Source organism: Canis lupus, chromosome 28 (assembly GCF_011100685.1).
Source record: "Canis lupus familiaris isolate Mischka breed German Shepherd chromosome 28, alternate assembly UU_Cfam_GSD_1.0, whole genome shotgun sequence".
NCBI classification, from domain to species: Eukaryota; Metazoa; Chordata; class Mammalia; order Carnivora; family Canidae; genus Canis; species Canis lupus.
In genome coordinates this window covers 8,168,802-8,193,457 of record NC_049249.1, presented here as the reverse complement: position 1 = coordinate 8,193,457, position 24,656 = coordinate 8,168,802, and the positions used below count along the sequence as shown (strand labels likewise).

The 24,656-nt window shown below is 39.9% G+C and overlaps 1 protein-coding gene and 1 long non-coding RNA gene across 13 annotated transcripts in view; one reads left to right on the top strand and one right to left on the bottom strand.

Annotated features, from left to right (window-relative positions):
- Nucleotides 1-638: 638 nt before the first annotated feature.
- LOC106557975 lies at nucleotides 639-16,857 on the top strand. Of its 11 annotated transcripts, none has more exons than XR_005380445.1 (7): nucleotides 715-1,019; nucleotides 4,702-4,911; nucleotides 7,847-8,029; nucleotides 11,511-11,582; nucleotides 11,916-12,027; nucleotides 14,991-15,257; nucleotides 15,511-16,857. It is a non-coding gene; the product is annotated as an uncharacterized LOC106557975 (long non-coding RNA). The 11 variants fall into 11 exon arrangements; XR_005380438.1 differs by having other exon boundaries at nucleotides 11,842-12,027; XR_005380441.1 differs by lacking the exons at nucleotides 4,702-4,911; nucleotides 7,847-8,029 and adding an exon at nucleotides 639-708 and having other exon boundaries at nucleotides 831-1,019; nucleotides 11,842-12,027; nucleotides 15,511-16,856.
- The window catches only part of LGI1 (leucine rich glioma inactivated 1), a 38,891-nt gene continuing 23,568 nt past the window's right edge, over nucleotides 9,334-24,656 (bottom strand). Inside the window, exons 5-8 of one of the 2 annotated variants that reach the window (XM_038578229.1) lie at nucleotides 16,724-16,795; nucleotides 13,951-14,120; nucleotides 13,510-13,674; nucleotides 9,334-9,751 (exon numbers count right to left, since the gene is read on the bottom strand). In XM_038578229.1, coding sequence (XP_038434157.1) covers nucleotides 9,714-9,751; nucleotides 13,510-13,674; nucleotides 13,951-14,120; nucleotides 16,724-16,795 — 445 coding nt within the window. In that variant the 3' untranslated portion in view covers nucleotides 9,334-9,713. Of the gene's footprint in view, nucleotides 10,533-13,509; nucleotides 13,675-13,950; nucleotides 14,121-16,723; nucleotides 16,796-24,656 lie in introns of both variants that reach the window. The other variant, XM_038578228.1, reaches the window with a different exon arrangement.

Below are 24,656 nucleotides of genomic sequence, written 5' to 3'. Positions count from 1 at the left end.
TCACACTCCATTCACAGAACAAGCCCTCTTTACTAAAACTTAGAGAATTCTGTGCTAAAAATATTCCATTCCCATTTGGTGTAGTGAAATGTCATATCCATTAAACACCAACATACCAAATGCTGCTTGCAGATTCTCAACCCAGCAAACCCAAGTCAACAGGAAATCATGATCAACCTCAGCTTGTTCATACTGTACATCTTGACAATTATTTTAGAGAATATTCTAAGGCTTAAGTGTTATCTTACAGCTATCTTAGAATTATAATTCATATACTCCAGCCAACTAATTTTTAAAGAAAAGCAATTGTGAGCAAGGAAGTGCAAGTGACTTCTCAAGGTCACAAAAGTATAAAGGTGGTTGTATGAGCCAAGATCTCCAAACTTCCAAGCTATGTTTTTCTCCTATAACAGAGAGTTACAGATTTTTCAGAGCTCTAAGGACCTGTAGGTTGACCTGATCCAGTTCCAAGATCTTATAAAGAAAACTAAGGCTAAAAGAAACTCAATGTCTTGCTTTAGGTAATCCTTAAAGCTAGCACATTGGAAAGCTTTGGCCAAGTATTGTAACCACAGGCTTGGTGTTCCTGACGTGCTGCTGGTCAGTTCAATGTGATTGGCTAACAACATCACAATCACCTAAGGAATGTTTAAAAATAAAAAATTCCTGGGTCCTGTTCTTTGAAGATTCAGTTTCAGTGGCTCTAAGGTGGGGTCCCAGGAAGCTAGATAGTTAGTTTTTGCTTTCTAGGTGGTTCTGGGAGGGAAACCAGTTGGGGGAACCATTATTAATAGAAGTCAGTGTTTTGTGTTCTTCTCTTCTTTGCTAAGGTTGATCTATGATAATTTCCAGCTAATACCTAGATACCTGTGGGAAAGCTAAGTAAGGAGAATCCTGGGCCAGTAAGGAGCCTTTAAGATTTTAATCTTGAAGCCAGTCTCAAGGTGATCAGAGCAAAGAGACAGCTGCCCTTGCCAGGTGAAGATTGATCTGAAGTGGAAGCACATCCAGAACAAAAAGTGAGCTAGGAATGCTTGATCTCATCTCCCAGGGAATGGGTGGCCACTAAATCAGAATTGGCAGCTTGATTTCACTTGGGAAAACATCATTTTGAAACAGAGGATATCAGTTTAAATATTTTAAAACAGAATGTTTGAGAGAACACCATTTACAAATGTATATAGCAATTGTAACAGTGAATCGTCATGAATAATAGACAAAGATGGGAGATTATATTTTGTCAAGTTTTGCAAAATAGGAGCCGGAAGGACTCTTTGAAACCTTTTAGTGAAGGGCTTCTAGACACATTTAAGGGTGTGGCCCCTTTCCTGGTAACTCTGGCTCTCTGAATCGAGATTCTCCACAGAGACCACACCTCCGGTTGATGACTGTTGTTGTTTTGCCTGTTCAGCATCCTTTTTCCTTTTTAACAACACTACAATTTTGCTTTAGGGAAATACTCTTACCTCACTCTCATTGCACATGATTCTCACCCATGGGTTCCAGGGGTGGGCACGTGACCCACACCCGGCCAATCAGAGCCTTCTCTCCTTAGCCAGAACAATTGCTTCAGGGATGAGCCCTGGGCCAATGAGCATCAGCTTCAAACTTTTGCTAGAACTACTGGAAAAGGAGCACTGTGTTTTTATTAAGCACAGCTAAATTGGCAAGATGTCCTGTTGGAGGAGCTGATGGGTATTTCTTTCTTTCTTTTTTTTTTTTTTAATTTTTTATTTATTTATGATAGTCACAGAGAGAGAGAGAGAGAGAGAGAGGCAGAGACACAGGCAGAGGGAGAAGCAGGCTCCATGCACCGGGAGCCCGATGTGGGATTCGATCCCGGGTCTCCAGGATCGGGCCCTGGGCCAAAGGCAGGCGCCAAACCGCTGCGCCACCCAGGGATCCCGGTATTTCTCTACCACAAAAGGAGAGACTGATTAGATAGAAGTCAACAATAGAGTCAGAGATAAACAGATTCATGAAAATAGCATCTGAATATCTGGTCCAGGTATTTCTAAAGTTATATGTATTTTTATATTTAAACTATTGTAGTTGGATTTCAGCAACTTATAACAAAAAGAACCCAAACCACTATGTCTCCTCAGGGATCAGATCCTGGGTGGAGAAATGATTAATGATTAATTAATTTGTCTAAGTTTATAGTTTGTGAGCAGCCACAATGAAATGCAAACCCAGGTCTGTCTGCATCTAAACACATGTTGTTAATTACTATGTCCACTGCTCTAAAGAGAGAAATATTGTGGCCAACAGCAGGTCAGATCTACAGGCAAAAAGCAAGAAAACACAGGTCATGTTTCACTTTTCCTTTAGATCCCTATAGAACTTACTTTTGCCCCTTTTATTGTTTTTGCATGCTGCCTTTTAGAAATAAACCCCAGAGGTACATAAATCCTTTAAGGGTAGGGACAATTTCTCGCTCATTTTTGTTTTCTTCATACCATCTTCCATAGTACTTTGCCTATAATAGATGTTCAAGAAATGTTTTTGATAAAATTGAGCTTTTTGTGTCCATTGGTGTAAGTACTAGTCAATAGTCCTAGGATACTTGGAATGTTCTGGGTTCTTGACTGGGGTGTTTATCTGGCAGCTTACAAGAGTCCTGACATTTAAAAAAAGATTTATTTATTTATTTGAGAGAGAGAGAGCACCAGCACAAGCAGGAGGAGCAGAGGGAGAGGGAGGGAAAATCTTAAGCGAACTCTGTGCTGAGTGAAGAGCCCTACTGAGGGCTGAATCCCACGACCCAGAGATCAGACCTGAGCCAAAACCAAGGGTTGGACACTCAACTAACTGTGCCACTCAGACACCCCAAGAGTCCCAGGACCCTGAGATCCTGACCTGAGCTGAAGGCAGACGCTTAACCCACTGAGCCACTCAGGCACCCTGAGTTCTGAATTTTTAATATATATTTTGTCTTTAAGAACTTTATAGCATGGTGTGTCACTGATGGATGCTACCCAAAATGAATCTTGACATTGCATCTTAACTGGCTATGTGGCTGGGAAAGTTACTTTGCTGTTCTAAGACTAAGCTTTCTAATTTGTAAAACAATGCCCTATTGCAGAATCACAGAGGATGGAATAACAATACAGATAAAGCACATGGTATAGTGCCTGGCTCATAGTAAGTGCTTAATAAATGCCACTTATTATTATAATGAAATTAAAATGTTAAAATATAAATTATAATATTAAATTAAAATATTACAATTTCTAAAGTTTTTTGTTATTTATTTATTTATTTATTTATTTATTTATTTATTTTAGAATTGTTAAATATGTGTGGGTAGACAAGGTTAAGGGAATAAAGGACAAAGAACAGTTGTCCTGGGATCTGGCACTGTTGGGAGGACTGATTTCTGGGACACAGTTTTGCAGAGAATTATTGTTAAAGGCTTCAGCTAGGGAAGATGCTTCTTTCGGGACATCTGAGTAGTGCCGACCACGGATGTGGATCCTTCTCGGGGATAAAACTTTCAAAGGGCATAGACTTTCTGAAAGTGTTAGTATCAAGCTTCTTGTTCTTGGGTCTCCATGGATTAATTAAATTAGTTCCCATCCTTCATTTTTGTGGATCAGTTTTTAGGTAGATTTGCTTCTTATGCTTGAATGGAGATTTATTTAGAAAAGAAATTATGTCTCTTTATCTTCTAGAACACCCCAGTTATCCCGGGGAAGCAGGTGGGCTTGTGCAGGTCTATTCTTTTGGGGTAATCCATGACCAGGATTCTTTATGGGGCTGGAAATTTGCTGTAGGGGAGGAAGCTGCTTCTGAGATATGCAAACAAGAAGGCTAAAGCTGGTGGGCTTAAAGCTATTTCATTTCCACCAGCTTTTTTTCTACAACATAAGACTATTCCAGGGGATAAAGGGGGGGATGGGATGTAAAAATCACAGACCCCTAAGACACAGTCCTGACCTGCAGAGATGTGTAACCTGGTAGGAGAGATGGATACAAAACAACCAACCATAATACAAGGCAGAATGAACTATGAACCTTGCTTATGGTAAAAACCATGGGTTGGGAAAGCTGGAGAAAGGAGAAACCATATCTAGGTGGTTAGGTGAGGACTAAGATGTCCAAAGGTAGAAGAGTTGGGAAAGGGCATTATTGGTGGTAGGGTAGCCTGGGCACAGAAGCAAGTACATGCTCAGATGAACAGGGATTGGCAAATTGTGAGTTTAAAGAAAGTGTGGGTAAAACAGAGGATGCTGGAGTGGAAGAAGAAGCTGGCTAGATTTTGAACTCAATCTTTAGGACTTTATAGGGCCACTTGAAGGTCTTCGTAGGCTGGTGGTGGTCCTAGATGTTCTATGCAATGGACATCCATTCAATCATGTTAAAATGCATCTACATCCCACACTAAGATCAACATGTAAGAAATGCGTTGAGGGAGTGGAGCCCTCATTGACTAGTCAGTGTACCTACAGATGTGATCCCAGGACCAATGTCAGGCCAGATGGAGTCTGGAATCAGTTTGGGATGGAATGAGTACACGACTTGAGAGGAAATGTTGAGGAGCTTTTACGGCAATTTGTCATTGCCGTAATAATGAAGTGTGTGATTAATTTTCTGGTAATTCATTTTTATTTTAATTTCCAAAAATATTGGTCCACAACACAATGGAAAGACATTGGCCAAAAATACATTGGAGTTTTTTTTTTTTTTTAATTTCCACAGTTTAATTTTTTTAAACATTGGAACAATTTTTTTAAAGTGAGCAGCTCTGATCTAGTCAAAGTAATATTACTCTTTAAAGAAATGAGCTAAGAGATGACAGAGAAGAGAGTCTGTGAACTTGAAGATAAGATCAATAGAAATCAAGCAGTTTGAATAGCAGAGGAAAAGGAGATGGAAATATCCAGTACTCAGCATCGTATCCACACTGAGGTAACTATGCCTATACATTCTGACTTAGGTAAAGATAATTGTGTGGCAAATACAGAAATCCATTCAAACTAACATAGAACAAAGCCAAATGTGTATGTGTGGTGATGGTGGGACAGGGTTGTTAGTAGAAGGTTCCAGAAGTACGTCAAGGAATTCAGGGGCAGGCAATGCCATTGCATGTAATGAGGGATGAGTGGGAAATGGACAGTCACTAGGAATCTCTTCCACTCTTCTCTCTCTCCCTCTTTCCCCCTGTGGTGCATGCTGTGTTGCATTGCCCAGATCCTCCTTCAGGAATAAAAGACTTACTTTCCTAGCTGCTGGGAGGACTCAGAAACAGCCTCTGTTACCTCTGCTAGCCTCTGGGGATTGCTGTAGTTAAAACGCAGCCTCACTTGGGGCCATGCTTTCTTCCAGCCTACATCCAGTGACTAATCACCATGGAGGTGGAAAGATCTGGTGGGTCTCCTTGCTCCAACTTGGGATACCTGAGAAGGAAAATCTCAGTTCCCTACAGGGCTGCTTTTATTGGAACTGCATCACGACTCAGCTGCTCTCTGTCAAATTCTCCTTTCTTCTCATCCTTTCCAGGTGGCATCTCAAGGGTACCACCTAATAAATGTGTGTATGTTAGCTTCACAGAGTCTGGTTCTCAGGCGAATTTACCAGGGTCACCAGACCTCCCTCCCTCTTCCTTTTCCTCCCTTTTCTCTCTCTCTTTGCTCTTCCTCCTCCTCCCCCTCAGACTATAGCTTCTCACCTTCGCTTCTCTCTGACCTTCTACATCATTCTCTTCTTACCTTTCAGACCAGCTTCCTCTGCTCTTACAGCTGCTCCAAAATGGTGTCTTCAGCGTCTCTGTCACTGTGCCTGTAGCATATGCCCTTGTTTCCTGCCCAGAAGCTCTTTATTGGGTTGAAGTACCCATCCTGCAGCTGCCATGGGTGTCAGTTCATAACAGCCTAGATTTGCATACTTATCCGGAGGATTGTCCTTAGCCAACGGGAGCCTTCATTGCTGGAGATGTCTGAGAGGTCATCTCTTTCATGTCCCCATACTCTTTGGTCAAAGACTATCAGATGGGAGGTATAAACATCCATTCTCCTTGCCTCAAGGCAGGACACACTGTGTGGTACGATTCACACTCTGGATTTCTGGATTGGGGTCAGTCTGAAGCTAACTTCTCCTGAAAGGACGTCTCTGTGTAGAACCTTCACCTGCCCTGGTCTTATTCCCTTATAAGTATAACAGGAGAGCACTCCCTCAGTAAATCCCTTTGCTTTGAGGGAACCTGATTTAAGATAGTCACTTTACAAATCTGATGCCTGTAGCCAATTGACCCAGCCGCTGTGGTCCTAAATCCAGATATCCAGGAGAGAGAACTAGATCAGTTCAGGCTGAGCCCAGTCCAGTTTCCGGGCTGAACCCTGGATCAGGAGTTCCTCCAGGTTCAATCATCTTTGGCTGGAGAGGAGCCAGGGTTATATAGTATAGGATAGAAGATGGGTACAGAGAGAGAGAGAGAGAGAGAGGGCAACTCTCAGGAAGGATTGGCCAATTCCTGTGAACATGGGCCCTACCATCTGTCCTTCTCAGTTTTCTTAAATTCTTGTCAGTCTTCTCACTCCTCACCTCTTCCCCATCTACAATCCTATGTTTAGATTGGAGGGTGAGGTGTTGAAAGGTAGTACCATGTGATGAAGAAAGATCTGGATTGACTGTCTGTAGGCTTAGGTTGTAGCTGCCTCCCTCTGCTCACTTTGCTTCGTATCTCTAGCTCTCAGGTTTCAGGTAAATTAGAGAGTCGGTTTGCCAATTTAAATAGTCATGCTTCTGTGAAAACAAAGAATCTAAGCCTTTCTTTCTTTCTTTTTTTTAAAGATTTATTTATTTATTTATTTATTTATTTATTTATTTATTTATTTATTTATGAGAGAGAGAGAGAGAGAGGCAGAGACACAGGAGGAAGGAGAAGCAGGCTCCATGCCGGGAGCCCGATGCGGAACTCGATCCCGGGACCCCAGGACCGCACCCTGGGCCAAAGGCAGGCAATAAACCGCTGAGCCACCCAGGGATCCCCTAGGCCTTTCATCTCTGCATCTCTGAACTCGGCAGATAGGCTGGCACAGAGTTAGAACACTGGCAACATATTGAAAACAAGAGATATCCTTTCAAAAGGAAATGACCATGAATTACATTAAGGTAATAATGTAGAGCTTGACCCAGAAGCATGCAATATTCTGAGTGTGGAGCCAGCACACTTAGTAAGTGCTAATTTGTGTCAGGTCTCTGTTAAGTACTTTGTGTGCTGTTCTGATCACTGCTGCAATGTAACAAATCATCCCAAAACTTAGATGCTTAAATAGACCATTTTATTATGCTCATAAATTCTGTGGGTCAGGAATTTGGACCAGATGCTTTGGGAATGGCTTGTCTCTGCTTCATAATGTCCAGGGCCTCGGTTGGGAAGATTTGACATCGAGGAGCTGGAATCACCCAGAGGCATCTTCACTCATATGACCAGTGCTTGATGTAATGTTAAATGGGACCTCAGCTGGGGCTGTCGACCAAAGCCTGGACTTCCTCGGAATGGTGGCTTCAACCTAGTGGGATCTTGTAGGATCAGCTCTGAGTTCCAAAAGCAATTGGCCCAGTTCACAAGATAGAAGCTTTGTTGTTTTTATGATCTAGGCTCAAAAGCCAAACTGCATCATTTCCACCACATTCTACACATTCTATTGATTACAAGCCTGCCCAGATTTAAGAATAATGGAATTAGGCACTACCTCTTGACGAGGTGAGGGGCAAAGTTCTCATAGAACATGTAGGTTAGAAAATATTGTGGCCATATTTGGAAAATTCAATCCACCAAATGCATATTATCTCATTTAATCCTTCCACTGTACTTGGAGTAGGCATTATTGTCCCTTTACAGATAAAGAAACTGAGATTCAGAGGACTTCAGTAACTTGCCAGGACATGGCAAGACTGGATTTAAATCCAGTCTGTACAAAGCAGGTGTTCTTCAACAGCATATATGCCACTTATAGAAAAAGGGAACTGAAAAAAATAAAGAAATCCAAAGGCCAGTTCTCCCTGGGCACAAGATCAGGAATAGGTAAGACTTCTTATCACCCATAACTCTAGTGTCAGTTAATATCTTCCTCACGTGGTAAAGGAATTTGTTTCCTATGTATAACTTCCTGAGGTATTGCTTCTTGGAAAATGTGTAACCATTGTGTGTACCTTTGGTGCTTCAACTTTGCCTAGTATATGCTGGCAGTGGGGTTGCTGTCTGCCTTCCTCCCCCTACCCATTCATTCAGCAAAGGATTGTGGGGAATAAAAAGCTGGAGGAAGCTCTGATTCACACAGAACCAATTCATGCCATGAGTATCTTCTCCGCCGTGATCCCCTTTTGAAGCCATATGTCCCCTTTAAGTTCAAACAAGGACCACTTCCTCCAGGAACTCATCTTTGATACTCCCAGGATTTTTATAATCAGAATGTTCAGATGATGGTTGGCACTTACAACTTACTCTGTAGGTTTCTGTGTCCTAACCCTCCAATTAATCTAAGGCCCCAGAGGGTAAGGGCCATGTCCTATTCCTCCTCAATTCTTCTCCCCAACACCACAAGAACAATACCCCATTCTGAACAGGTACTCAATAAATAGGACTGATTAGATCAGAGGGACTTAGAAGTTTATTATTATATTGTATCAGGAGGACACACATGCATCTTCAAAAGCAGTTTTGAGAGCCTACCCTATCATAGGCATTGTGCTAGGTGCTAGCAATCCATGTGATCCAGGAGCAGGAGTTTAGAAATCAAATATGAGCCTCCTGGGTACTCTGCAACATGTCAGTAACACCCGAACTGATGTCTAGAAGTGAAGTATCCTTAATCAGATTAGGAGGCCTCCATATAGGGTGAATTTGAGGCAAGTAGTATAAGGTTACAATCTCAATCAGCTCTTAGATGATTCTAGGTTCAGACACTTAGAAAGTCCCTAAATACAGTTTTTAAAATTCAAAATCTTGACTTTCACTTCTTTAATAAGTTTTTTGAATATATTTTTTTTAGCTAGAGCTATCAGATAGGAGAAGGATGCTGGCCTTACTAGTCTTTATTTCCAATTAGTCTTCCCTTCCAATTTGTAATAAGTAAATTTCTCTATCCTGCTTTAAATTTGTCACTATTTCACCACAAAATGTTCTTAAAAGCTATGACCTTTGGAAACACCCTTAAATGTTCCAAATCAGCCAAAAAACCTGTTCATAAATCTTGGGTAATGAATATTAGTGTTTCATTTTCACTCCTTATTCATACCATGAGCTCTTGATCTAAACATAACCCTGTTGTATAATACTATTTCTTCAACATACCATCACCAAGAATAAAACAACCATAAATGATTACCTTTGGGATATGAAAGAAAATGTAAACATTTTATTTGGCAGTTGTTTCTGAACACATGAATAAATAAATGGAAAAGTACATATTAATATTTCTTTTTGGAGTAACAGATACCATTAAACACTTATTTACACATCTTCACTGCAAAGAACAGTCACACGATTCAATTTTGTCTTATAAAAGGTCACTTCCCACACCACTGGACTGGACAGTTAGGGATGGAGATACTGGTAGTGCTTGGTTCTAGTAGTCTCAATGTTTGAAAGGCATTCATTTGCAAGTGTGATAAGAAGAGTCATCATGCATTGAGTTCATCCGGATCATGTACTGTAGAAAGTTTCTGATGGCAGCCACAGAATTTGGTGTGTCATGCGCTTAAGTCAACTATGACATGTTTGTAAATCTGTGTATTTCCCTTAAAACTGGAAGCAAAAAGAAAATTACGCTTATTAATGGATACATGCGTGAATGATCTCGGCGCCTGAACATTTAATTCCTGAAATTTCACAAATTTGGCTTTCTCTGCATCCCAGTTATACACTTGAGTAAAGGAATAATCACTTCCAAGAATTGCATATTGGTAGTTATTTATCTGAAGAGGCTGGAACACCATGGATCCTCGTGATGGCATCCTCTGAATATCCTGAAATGAGGAACCTCCCCATTTCATTACTTTGGAATCACCAATGAATCTTGTCAAGCAAATGTACACGTCACCTTTCACGGAGAAGTGCTTAACAGCATATACATCCTCCATGTTAGGGATGTCAGTTTGGTTAGTGAATAATTGTGTTGCTTTGTTCCACTGATAAATTACAGGACGCTGGGAACTACTAGACAGGATTAAATGAGGCGTTCTGAGTGTCTGAGGTGTTCTGGCTATTTCTAGATATTCCACATCAGTGTCCCTGTACCACGCATGTAAGGATTGATGGGAGTAGAATCCATTTCCATTCCATTTATAAATGGTAGTAAAACCAGCTTTTGAACTGTCAGCAACAACAAAGTACCAGTTGTTTTCAATCTTGAATGTTTCAATGTCATTGGGTTTTCGGATTTTGAGAATTTCAATATCCTGGATTTTTATAAATTTATTTGCAAAACTGTCTCGCTTATAGATGTGAGAGCCGCCAAACAGCTGGGCCACAATAACATAGAGCTGAGTTTCAATGACTATAGGCTTGCACACTACAGTGGACGTGCCTGGGAAAAGACAAATGAGAGATTAGTTGGATGGCCATCCTCTTTTGCAGCATGTAAATGTGCAGGCTGAGGCCATACAACTTCCACCAAGATCAGCCTGGAATAAGACATTTCCTTGGTTGAATAGGCAAGGCCAATCTCCAAGGCCCAATGGCAGCAGGATTATGAAGTTCTGTGCCTTTGTGCCTCATGAGGCCTTGTTACCGAAAACTGAGTTGTCAAGTCACATCCAACCTGCACTAGACGTTCAGGACACACAGCTACAGCCTGAGTTTTCTCCTCTCACTTCTTGCAGAAAGAAAGCATTGCTTTCCCTGACACATCATGAGTTAATTACCATAATTCTAATGAAAGTTGCCATTTCTTGAGCACTAACTATGTGCTTTGCCAAATCATCGCATTAAAAATTCCCAATAATCTTAAGACATAAATATCATTATCCTCCCTTTTGCAAGTGAGCAGACTGAAGCTCAGAGAGGTTCAGTGCTGCTAGGAGAAGGCAAAGTTGGGAATCAAATCCAGGTCTACCAGAGTCTCTATGCTTTTAACCCAACCTTTGGGGAGGTGAGCTATTCCAGGGCTTCCAACTTGGACTAGAATCCCACAAGTTTCTAGAAACCTTGAAACAAAGTTGTTTTGTTTTTTTAAAAAAATATTTTATTTAATTATTCATGAAAGACGCACACACAGAGAGGCAGAGACACAGGCAGAGGGAGAAGCAGGCTCCACGCAAGGAGCCCGATGTGGAACTTGATCCCAGGACCCTGGGATCACAACTTGAGCCAAAGGCAAACGCTTAACCACTGAGCCACCCAGGCGTCCCCCAACTTACAAAGTCTTGAGCAGTGATCTGGGTAGCCCATGGTTCTACCTGTAATTAGTTTGTTCCTAGTGTGAATGGCTTCTTGCTCTAAAAATAACCTGATTTTCCCCTAAGGAAGGAAAGAGATGCCACTTATCATTTTTCTGATGCTTTAGGTCACTGGTGGCAAGAGAGAAGACAAGGAAGAGGAATCCTTGAGAAAAATGAAAAGAGGTTTACAGTCACAGGTAAAACTCCTGAAAGTTATTTTGGGATATTGCAGAAAACAATATGGATCAGTATCCTTGTTCAGTATCCTTTCAGTAAGAGTTTGACATATATCAGTAAATTCTGATCAACTAGAGGGAGCTTGGCTCTAGGAAATCTAAACAGAGCAGGGAAAATCTGGGCCTCAAGACTTTTCTAATTTTGAAAGCTCCAAAGCAGTAAGATCTGCATCAACTCTTTCTACTAAGGTGAAACTATTCTATTTGTGACACTTTTCAGGATTCCAGTGATTGTGTGATTTTGGGAAAATCACTTAGCTTCTCTGTAATTCAGTTTTCACTCTGTACAATAAGGGTTTGGACTAGATCACGGATGGCCACTAGATCTCAACTATGTATCAATACTGATCAACTGATTGATTGGAAAACTGTGTTGAGAAGGATTCTGTAGCTCTGTCTGCACTCTGTAAGTAAGAACACCATGAATGATTAGCAATATCTTTCAAGTGGATGCATCATTTGGAATATATTTGTTATCTTTGATGAGATAATGTCCTCTGAAAGTCTGTATATATGTGATTCATTTCTCTTTCAAGTGTTCATCTGAAGAATCATCTAGAATAATTGATAGACTATACACAGGTAAGAACCTAATTTAAACTGCACAAAGCTGTTGCAGTTCATTGGAAAACTGAGGGGTTTGGGAGAAAGGGAAGCATGATCTTCCTCCTTGAGAAAGAAGGAAGCTTCTGGGAGGACTTCAGTTTGGAGAAAATCTCTTCATCTGGGCACCTCAGTCTCAAGCAAACTCCAGACCTGTCTTGATCCTGTAAGTAATGGGGCTGAAGGCCACCAACACAATCTAATTATGACCCTTCCCACCCAAAAAGGGTACTCTTATACAGGGAGGTTTGAACGTTCTTAGGAGCAGATTTCTTTTTTTAAATTTTTAAAAAGGATTTTATTTATTTATTTGAGAGAGAGAGAGAAAGAGTGAGAAAGAACATAAGCAGGAAGAGGGAGAGGGAGAAGCAGACTCTCTTCTGAGCAGGGAACCCAAAGCGGGGCTTGATCCCAGGACCCTGGGATCATGACCTGAACTGAAGGCAGATGCTTAACCAACTATACCATCCAGGTCCCCCTTAGGAGCAGATTTAAAGGTGTTAGAAGCTAAAGCTGATGGAAACGTTTCAGAGGAAGCTCCATATTCTAACTTGTTTAAAAACTATAAACTTGTGGAAATGAGAACAAAATTTAAGAGGTCGCCTAAGTAAAAGTTTTCATGGAAAAAAAAGTGGTTCCCAAGCTCAAATTAAATGCACAAAACACTGGAAAGAGGCTTCCTCACTGCTAGACTTCTCAGAGCCTCATATGTATATTATTATGAATCTCTAAGAGGGCGATATGGTTCACAGATTTATTGAACCAAAAACCATTTTTGTCACAAGGCGTACATTAACATTTTTTAGGAGTCACATTTGTGCAACAGAGCTTGCAGAGTCATTGATCTAAAATAACATCTTTATTTCATAGTTAAGAAAAAAGGAAGGCTCAGTGAGGGTGAGTAGCTCACCCAGCTAGTTTGTGGCAGAACCTGGATTAAAACTCATGATTCCTAGTCCAATACTTTTCTTTTGAAGAAAAATAATCCATCTTTTATTGCATATTTACTTTGCTAACTTCTATGCTAAGTTTCTTGAATATGTGATCACATTATCTTATGATTACATCATCTTACAACAATCCTGTGAGTTAGGTATTATTATTCTCATTTACAAGTCAGGAAATTGAGGTTTAGGAGAGTCCTCAGTCACTTAGTAAATGATACAGTTGGGAATTAAAGGACTCTAAGCCTGCCCACGCATCCCCTATATCAGTTGTCTTTTTCTGTTGCCCTTGGTCCAACTTGCTTAACTTTCTATTCAAAATATGATTAGGCTTTTCATACCTGTAATGTTGTCATAATTTCGGAAGGTCTTTTCTACGTGGTCCCATTCAAGGAAAATGCACTTTCCAGTAAAAGGCTGAGCAATGACTACATACTCATCATTCATATAAGAAAAAGTATCTATGGACAGTGATTGATAAGGCAGGTCTTGAGACTTTGCAAATTCTGCAAAAATAGGAAATGATGATGAATAACCATGTGCTAATGCGTCACTCTTGGCTAGATCTCAAATGTTCTTAAGAGATACATTTATTTAAGAGTAATAGTAAAATGATAATTTTACTTTGCTTTTAAACACACAAAGTTTTAATGCTTTATCAAATTTTAAAAAGTAAAATTGGTTGGTTGGCTTTTAAAGATATAAAAAATATCAATTTCTGCACACACAAAAATGTAGCCCTATTTTTAGCTTTATGAGGTGGAATGATTTGGAATAATTACCTGTAATAATGCAATCAAAATCCTTGGGAGAGAGACTATTGATTTTGCGTTTTTTGTATTCTGGGGGGCCTTCACAGTAGATGTCTTCAACAGTTGCATTGGTGTGGCCCAGCCATTCTACCAGCCACTTCAGTTTACAATCACAATTAAATGAATTCCCTCTCAGGTCCCTGAAAGACAAACTTCAGTTGCTTTTGCTGTAGGATTATTCTACCTAAACAGGTATGACTTCTACTTCAGCAATTAACATATGGAGAATGCCTTTACCCAGTTTTACATCATGCCCCATGATCTACCTTGAACTTGACTGACAATTCATTTTAGAGAGTTCCCACAGTTCATCCTTGAATGCCACCCAATCAATAGAACTTCATAACTTATTCCCTCTTGGATCAAAGGTGGCTCTGTCTAGAGCTGTGCTGTCTGTAGAACTACAGTGTGAACTATATATGTAATTTAAATTTTTCTGTATTTCTGAAAAAAGTAACAAGAAGTAGGTGAAACTAATTTTTAAAATATTTTTTATTTAAAATAACTTATTTTATTAATTTTAAAATAATATAATTTATTTAATATTTCACACAAAATATTATCATTTAGATGTGTAGCCAATACAAACATTATTAATGAGATATTTTACAGTTTTAAAAAATATCTCAATTTGGATGCTAAGTTTTCATCAGAAGTATGTGATCTATATTTAGATTTCATAAAATTTATAGTTGGAAAAAATAGTTTCACATGTCCAAGTTGTTCCAAACATAATTCTTTCAATAATTGAACTGAGAATCTGTTTTTCAATTTAAATTTAGTTTTTTACTTAATTTTTTAAGAATTAAGTGAAATCCTTTTTTTTTTTTTTTTTTAAGAATTAAGTGAAATCTAAAGCTTTGCTCCTTAGATGCACCTGGAACGCTGCTTGGTAACCACATGTGTGGCTACCATGTTGGCCAGTGCAGGTCTAGAGGGTAGAATATAGTCCTTATTGTATCATATTCAATTAAATCAAGGGAGTTATTTGTTTTTGTTCTTCCTCACAGATGGAATTCATCCGGATGCTATTCCATGGTCTACAAATTCAATTTTAATAGGAAATGGCTTTGACACAGCAGAGTTAACTCAGACGTACAGCAGCTCATGTCTGTGATAAACTATACAGCATGGATAATTTCAGTTTCCACATATGATCCCAACTCACCAAGCTTTCTGTTTATTTGCATTGCTTCTGTTCAGAAATTCCAGCTCCTTCCTAGACCCTTCTCAGTCACACAGAATTCCTACGATAGATACTGCCTCATCTTCACACAGTACGTGAATAATTTTTAAATGTTGAAGGATTTAAAAAAGTTTTTTGGGGGATACATTCAAGAAAACCAAGAAATCCGCTAAAAGACAAGTTGGCAAGGATCCTTGTACTTCTTAGATAATTCTTAATTTGGGCATATCAGAGTAGGCCCAAGAGGCCAAACCCATTATGGGATTTCCATAGAGACCGAGTCAATTTCAAGTGTGTTTTTGTTGTTGTTGTTGTTTTTTGTTTTTTTTTGTTTTTTTCTCAAGGATGGGCCAGAGGATGACACCCAAATAAGCTGCATCCTCAAGTCTGCCATGGCGTATCATCTAACTTCCAAGACATTCCCAAGACTGACTTCATCTCCCAAGAATATTCTGACCCTAAATAATGAGTGTGAACTTCTCTGGGTGATTGTAAACCAGAACAGATAACCGTGGTCTGTCCGAGACCCTCTTGGATGTGTCTTGCTTCTGGCACTCTCTTGGAAATAAATCATCATTCAGGAATTGGGGCACTAGGCATTGAGGCGGGGCTGGGGAAATACCAGAAGGAACAAAGAAAGTTTTTCATTAGCTTACTGATTTGAAGTTAAATACTAGGTTTAGGAGAAAATACTTGACTCAGATCTCAGATTGGAGAAAAGTTGTTTTGAGTATATATTCTGTAGCAAAATACCTTAATTGATAAGAAACCTTTTTTTTTTTTTCATATATCCTTTCATTTGTCCCTGTATCTACCTTATGACCATTTAAATACCCTTCTAATGTCTGGAAGGAACTTAATGAAGCTAAATTGCTTTTGAGAGAGTTAGGCATATATTACTTGTTTTGCTTACAACAAAATATACAAATTCCTTACAAAGATCTTTCACTCTGAGGCTTAAAAGTCAAAGTTTGAAAGCTCTTTTGTTTGAAAAAGGGTCAAAAATAATTAAGTTCATTCCCTTTCCTGGGGCTTAAGCCAAATTCCTGGGGATTAAGCCTAGAGTTGTTGTTCAGTCTAAGGAGAGAAAAGGCAAACTTGCCTCCCTTCCCCCACTTCCTGCTCCATTTCTCTGTTGACTGACCAACCCATGGGTGTAACCTTTCTTCTACACTCGGTCAGTTTCCCAGACTCCTTTATGTTTTTCCTTTTGTAGCCCCATTTCCTGGACCTCATGAGAAAAAAGGCATCTTGAAATTTTACTCTGGGCCTCCTCTTCCCACCCCCTCAAAGTCGCTTATCAGCACCTCCTCCCATAGGACACACACTTTGCCCCAAGGAATGCCTGGGCACTTTATGTTCAGAATTTCCAGTGGGAAATACCATAGAAGACTCAAACATTAGTTCAAGTAAATTTAAAATTTAAGCCAATTTAAAATTTAAATTGTAAGGCCCTAATTAAAATTTAAAGCCAATTACAAATTCTAAACATCAATACTAGGCTTCTTTGTTAACTACTACAAATTAATTAATCAATGATTTCTTAGGTCCTCTTACACATTTGTTAAAGAATCCAGGCCTTTGAAAATATCTTTTGGGAGTGTCTGGAGATTGTTGTTTGCAAGGCTCCTGGAAAAAGAAAAAAATAAAAAAAAAAAGACTGATGTAAACTATAATGATAAACTAAATAAAATGCATTTTATGATAAAACTTAATTATGAATTCCTTTTATTCTTTCCTGACTTTACTAAATTACTTGCAGTACCTTTTTTATTTCTTCTTCTAAAATACTACTAACATTCCCACTATCATATTTTCAATTCTTTGTTTCTTTGCTTTAATGCTCACTCAGTCTTTATGGCACTTTAAGTATCATGGCAAAAAAGAAACTGACAACCCCCAAATCACCAGCAACAAAATGACATTGGGCATTGATCTTTCTATGTAGAATGGAATATGAGATTCATACTCTTAGTCAGTCTAGGGGATATGTCCCAAATGATGACTAACTAAATGGGTGACAGTGCCCATTTCCCTTCACACTCAGGCTGCCCCTGCTCCTCCCTCTCTTCTCATTTGCCATCAGACCATGGCCAAACCCCAAGTGACAGTGCCAATAGCTCTAGAGTTTGGGGATCTACCTAACCTATTCCCCTGCCAGCACATCGTTTTATTCTTTCCAAAGTATATACTCCTTTTTTATATTTTTCTTTTAGTTCCATTCATTTGACCTCAGAAAACAACTTTCTCACAAATACCCATCCGTCCTCCATCCATCCTTTTTAATCATCTCCTTTCCTTTTCTTCCAATTGTCTTATTGTCACAGGAATTGTTTTCTCTTTCTCCTTCTATGTGTTCTTTCATGAATCACTATAATTATTCTAATCAAAGCTAATGAGTAAGGAGTGATGGTATCAAGAAAAGAGAAATGTGTCCATATTGCAGAAGTGTAGACATAACAAGGAGTGGCCCCTGCATGATAAGAAGGGATGTAGGTGCTGATCATTTTCTCTTAACCAGACTTGTGTGTGTATATACCTGTTATATACTTTTCTTATGAATGTTTTTCTTCCACAAAAAAATTAAAAACTAAACTGAAGCAAAGAGCTTATGTTGTTGGCCTTCAAAGTCCTTGAAAATTCTCTCAAATTCCATTTAAAAGACTCTTAAAACTCTTCTGTCTTTTACCTGCCCTAATTAATATGAGATTTCTCAAGTGCAAACATTCAAGACTTTTAAAACCTATTTTAAAGTTAATTATGTTGTTTTCCTGAGTTTTAGAAATTGTGAGTAGGTTGGAAAACTCTTTTCAATGGACCTTGGAACATAAGAATGGGAACTGAATCTGAATGTTCCAGTCTCAATGACGGTTCATTATGTAAAGAAGGGCAGTTTTGGAGCTATTCAGAGCTTGGTTTGAATCCTGCCTGACTCCACTATTTCCTGGCAGTGTGACTTTAACTATGAATCTTCTTTAGGACTTAGCTTTTTCGTTTTTAGGGGAAGGTAATAATACCTCGTGTCACAAGATAGAGAAAGTAAATGAGATAACTCCCGATGGTACCTGGCATCTGGTCTACCTTTTAACAAAGAGCAGCAGGGAAGAGGGTGAGAGGAAAAGCAGGAGAAGGGCTTGCCAAATAAACAACATTTAGAAAATTGGCCATATGAAAGAACCACTATGACTGTAGTGGTATTAGGATTAATAAAATGTGCTAAAGAAGACTTTTCAAAAGAATGTCTCTATAATTCACCTTTCTGCCTAGTTGAATGAAGAGACTTTCTGGTGTCTTGGACTAGTCCTGAGTCATTCCCAAGTTATGTGTCTTAAAGTTCTCGTGTGAACTTCTAAGTGGATGAAACAAACTGCAACTGGTTGCAAGGTGCAAATTTAGAGGAGGCTGGGTCATAGGACAGTGGGCGTGAAGTGAAGAAACAGTTAAGTCCTGAATTACTACTGCCATCAGGGTTGCCCAGGGAGAGGCACCATGTTTGCGTTGCTGCCCAAGGCAGTTCTTTTAAACAATGAGCAAATCTGGGAGTTCCACTTGCTGCCCAAAGGTTAGAAGCTCTAGGCCTCACAAAGCCAAGGTGAAGGCCAACTACAGAAGCAGCGGTTAAGACATAGACTTGGGGCTACAATGCTTCTGGGGTAGAGAGAGATCATTTTTCCATGACAAGATGGAGGTCTTTTAATTCAACAGCCTTGGGGGATGGGGCTGATGAGGGCAGGCTGGCATTCTTGGGCTGTAAAATGAGGCTTTATGCCTTTTGAAGACTTCTTGTCACAGGCAGGCTCTCACTCTGGGGACCAGTGGGTGGGGGAGGCAGGGAGGCATGAGAGGTGCCAGAGACAGAAGTGGTGGATGGATTTATTGCACTTAATGTGACTCTCTTCCTGTTCCACTGCCAAAATTCAGTGAAATACTGACTCACAGTGGATTGTTTCTGAAAAAGATAGGACGGAGCTTCATGCCTAGGTTTGCTGAGGAGTAGGCATAAGAAGTCTGCCTGGCCTCATAAAAGAGGCAGAAACAAGAGGAAGTAAGACCCAGAAAGGACAGGAAGGCTTCTGGATGGATGCCTGAGGTCCAAGAAGGATTTATTTTTTTTTAAGATTTTTATTTATTTATGAGAAACATGAGAGAGAGAGAGCACAGCAGAGACATAGGCAGAAGGAGAAGCAGGCTCCATGCAAGGAACCTGACATGGGACTTGATCCTGGTACTCCAGGATCACACCCTGGACCAGAGGCAAGTGCTCAACCACTGATCCACCCAGGCTTCCCCCAAGAAGGATTTAGATAGTTTCCCTAAAGTCTTTGGGAGGCCTCAGTGACTGGGTTTACATTTGCATAAAAAGAAAGGAGGCAGAAGGGACTGGAGCAGAGAATGTCCTAGGAAAGCAATTCTGAGAAATCCCAGGAATTATTCTGCAAAACAAATGCAACAGCCTTAATATAAAGTAGCTTTCCAGTGCGGACTGATGGGTAAATGGTGAAGGATGCATAGGGCACATAGGAGACCAGCAGAATATGCAAAGTTAAGAAGAGAGATACGAAATGCCTCCACACATTAATTAGCTGGCCAATTAAGAGTATTTACCAATTTACCAAGTGAAGAGGAGTTGAATTATTTTGAGCACAATTGGGGAAAGATATTTATTCTAGCATTATGTCTAATAGAAAAGAATTGGAAACAACCTACATGTCCATTAATAAGGGATTGTGTAAATAAGTGATGGTTTATACTTAGCATGGAATATGTTGCAGGAAATTTTATTTTATTTTATTTTATTTTATTTTATTTTATTTTTTTGCAGGAAATTTTAAAACATGAGGCAGAGCTCAATGATTTAACACAAAATGATGCTTAAGGGGAAAAAAAGGAAATTGGAGAATAGTAAGTAGAGAGTAATTCCACTTGGGGATGGAGGACACATATTTAACAATGCATAAAGAAAGGTCTAGAAGGAGACATAATCTTTTACATTTGGAATCTTTTACTTTTGCTATATAGACGTCTAGATTGTGAGATTTTTTTTTATCATCAAGCACGTATTGTTAAATTCAGAAGAAACAAAGAATAAAGTTGAGGTTTTAAAAACACCCCATTGGGCAGCCCCGGTGGCTCAGTGGTTTAGCGCCTGCCTTCAGCCCAGGGCGTGATCCTGGAGACCCCAGATCGAGTCCCACGTCAGGCTCTCTGCATGGAGCCTGCTTCTCCCTCTGCCTGTATCTCTGCCTCTCTCTCTCTATCTCTATCTCTCTGTCTCTCATGAATAAATAAATAAAATCTTTAAAAAAATAAAAATAAAAATAAATAAAAACACCCCATTGCTTAGTATGTGTGTATGGAATGGTTCTGTCCAGTGAGGATTTAGTGATTCTAAAACAGCTATTTTATTTCATTCATAAAGCCCCAAAGTTACTGACCTGGAGTGTGAATAAATGTCAGGGTCAGTATGTGGGTGCCTGAATGGTCAGATGATATCAACTCTTTCATGAGATGGGTTTCAGGATGGAGCTCCCATTTTACTCACAAGATTCCCACAGGGTTTCAGGCCCTCATCCTCTGGAGAATTTTAGGACTGCAGTTAGTCTAGATTGGGAGCCATCCCTCTGATTCGTTGCACCAGCTGAAACTCAGCTTTGAGGAGCACCTGGAGCTTCAAAACCATCTCAGGCATCTGGGGGCCTAAGGGAAATTCTCTGTGGGGGGTGGGGTGGGATAGGGTCTCCTGCAGACTCTGCACCAAGGTGGCCAAGAAGAAAAAGTAGCAACTTCCCAATGCTCCCTGAAGCCTGCTCAGCATTTGGTCCTTAGGTGAAAAGAGTGAAGATCTGGTGCCTATTAGGTTATTTAAAGAGCTAGAGAGATTGAGATAGCATTTCATGGGTTAGGGTTAGAGTTTTTAGGCTTGATGTTAGGATCATTTGATTCTTCAGATTCCATCCCTGCATTGAGTCTTGCTACTGGAGAACAAAATGGAAAAATCGAATGCATTAAATTTTCTCAGTTTCTCCTTTCCCTCCATCATCCTCCCAGCTTCACAGAGTAACAGCTTCATATTATTATTTCCTTTTCCCTAATAGAGGCTCTAGTTGAAATATGTTCTGTGTCTTTTGTAAAACTGGCTGTCGTTCTCATCCCTGGCATCACTGAGTGAAGCCCCCTCAAGCAGACAAGGGCTTCAGTTTGAGTATCTTCATTTTCAGGAGTATGCCTTTCACCTACTTGATTTAACCTCTTTTGGTTTCTGCCTCTCCATCTGCAAAATGGAGTAAAGAATACCAATTTCATTTATTGTGAAAAAATTTTTTTAAAGATTTTATTTATTTATTCATGAAAGAGAGAGAGAGGGGCAGAGACACACACAGGCAGAGGGAGAAGCAGGCTCCATGCAGGGAGCTCAATGTGGGACTCGATCCTGGGATTCCAGGATCACACCCTGAGCCAAAGGCAGATGCTCAACTGCTGAGCCACCCAGGCATCCCCATTTGTTCTGAAAATTAACACACACAACTAATTTTTTTTTATACACATGCTTTTGAAGTGGATTCCAGGTAAAAATTCTGCATCTGTAGGTGAATATTTAAACCTTATGTCAGATAATCAAGGCCACAAAACTAATTTGTTTGTTGTTATCAAAACCAGTGATATTTAATACCTAAGAACTTTTGAATGCTCAGCTCAGGAGAGTGAAATCACCTATTTTCTTTGCCTCTCTGAATAGACAGGACTCCATGCCTTGGTATTTTTAAGTGTTTCATCTTTTATGATATACATAAAACATATACATATATATATTTTTATGTGATATATATGTCATTGGCATATATATTTTTTCATATATATACATGCATACATATATGTGTAATATTATTTCTTCAAGAAAATTTGGTAAGTGTAAAAGTTATTCTTTTAAAGGATAAAATAATCATCTGGCAGAGGTAATCACCCTTAAGATTTTTGTCATATTTTCTTTCAATCATTAATACAGATTTCATCTCATGGGGGATATTTATTTGGAAAGCAACTGATTGCAGAGAGACATGCTACTGGTCCTCAAGGTCTAGAGACCTTCTTCTCTCCCCTTCTGGTCCAGAGTGAGATGGCATGAAAGAGTGTGAGTGTGAATTGGGGGGGGGGGTCCTCCTTCCTCTTTGAAAGTCTGTTAGGTGAGCAAGGGCCAAATCAGTGCTGGATTTTAAAACTAAATACAAGTATCATTAGGAATAAGAGAAAGACAAATTAGAAGGCTGATGGAGAGAGAGGCAAGGAGACAGAGGTGGCTACCAGAGTTGTTAGGAAAAGATGTTCAGTGTGATATGACTGAAGGAAATCCTGGTGACTGTCCATGCTGACCCTTTGCCTGTCTGCCCTCTTCATGGCTCCTTGGATTGGGCAGGGGAGTGGGGTGGAAATGACATAGTCCAGGAATGGCATATCTGGGTTTGAGTCCTGGCTCTCTTCTTTTGTATAAAGTAAATGATCACTTGGTCAGAATTATTTGCAAGTTCTATTCTAGTTCTGAAATTACATCTTTATGCTTTTCACCATGAAAGTCTATGGCTTCATCTTTAAAAATCATGAAATGATATGAGGAGAGGCAACACTTTAAGCCATGTAGTTTTGAGTCAGTGAGTTTTTATACAGAATAGGATGGCACTGGAATGTCTGAGTAGGGCAGGGCAGGGTGGGGGAGGGTGGGAGGGGCACAGATAGAACTGATCAGGAGGTTAGTGAAGACAAGGTGATGAAAGGTTCGAGGACATATTTCATCGATGTTAATTTTTTTCTAGGTTGATTCTGCTGTGAGTACTGGAAGGATGCTCTTCTTACCACTGTATTCTTAGTGATGGCACAAAGTAGATACTTTGAAAGTAATGAATGAATGGGGCAGGCTGGAGTGGAGGAGAGGAAGGACAGCAATCTAGACAAAGAAAAGAGTAGAGGATGCTTCTCTTAGACCCCTTGTACAAAGACACTGAGTTGGGAAGAAAGTGCAAACCCTGGGAACTGCCCTTGCCACCCACCCCCACATCACATGGACCTGCTGCTCACAATGTGCCCTCTTCCTCTTTTTCACCTCCGTGTGGCAATCATTCCAAAGCAGTGTGGAGGCTCTCTAAAGTGTGCCTTCAACTAAGCACCATTTCCTGGTGATTCAAAGCCTGCCTAAGAAACATTCCTTAAGATACCAGAAACTGCCCAACCGAACATCTAGTTGCCTTGAAACTAGCTGAGAAGTTTCAAGCATTCCCATTGGCAGGCAGTCTTTCCTTCCCAACAGAGGGGATGACCATTCCCTCCACTTTGGTGTCATCCTGGTTTACCTGAGAAAACCTCTGATTATGACTATGGAATCTACTGGAAAGTCTTCTCTTTAAGGCAGACCAGACTGGCTCAGATAGCACGTTTGTTTCAGTGCCACTGGGCTCCACTGCTAAGAAAGCAGCGCCCACAGCCATCTGGGGTGCTCCCAGCCTCCCTGCAGTGCAGATTCTCAGCTTGAGTCGGTGTCTCACTGATTTTGCAGTGTTTCAAGTGCAGTTATTTTAATTTCATACAAAATGCTTAAAGTGGATTAAAACTGCAGCATTTGGAATCCTGATCCAGGACCAACAGAGGTTAGGCAGCAAGTGTTAGTTTATTCCTACATAATGGTATTTACTGCATACCAGGTTCTGTTCTAAGCATCTTGCATAGATTAACTCATTTGATCTTAGGACAACCTTAGGAGCCAGGTACTCCTACGTACCTTATTATCTCCTGTCCCCGTTTTTACAGATTATTTTCACTCCCATTTTACACATGAGAAATCTGAGGCACAGTGAAGCTAAGTGACCTGATATCCCACAGATATTCAGGCTTTGAACCTGGACAGTCCAGTGGCAGAGGTCACTGTCAGCCACTACACTGCACTGCCTCTTTATATGCATGTCATTGTGAAGGCTGAAATGAAGACATCCTACCTGACTGACTGGGGACACACAGGCATCCTGAGTTTGAGGACTAATGTATATATCTCTTGCACCCCCCACCCCCCAATGCTGAGAAATCAGCAGGTGCTCCACAACACATATAGATTGATGACAATTTTCCCCAAATATTTTTATACATGCATGCCAACAGTCCTGCCTCTACTGGGTCTTAGTCACAGTGATACATATGTGATACCAAAGGAAATCACTACTAAAAAGGCTCATGGGTGTTAACAGAAACCAATACATCATGTTTAGAGATTTTGGTCATCATTGGCCATAAGCTATTTTTAATGCATTTTCACTCTGATTTCATCAGAAAAATTCAAACCTTGTTGAAAAATATGAACTATTCAAACATTAAAGTTAAACACGTATAACATTGGGACAGTAACTCAGAATAAAGTAATAAGATAGAGGGTCCCAGGATTTGACTGGCATCGTAAGGACTGAAATGTAAGGAATTTTCCCTTTTCTGAAAGCTAGCTTGAGAGGGAAGGGGT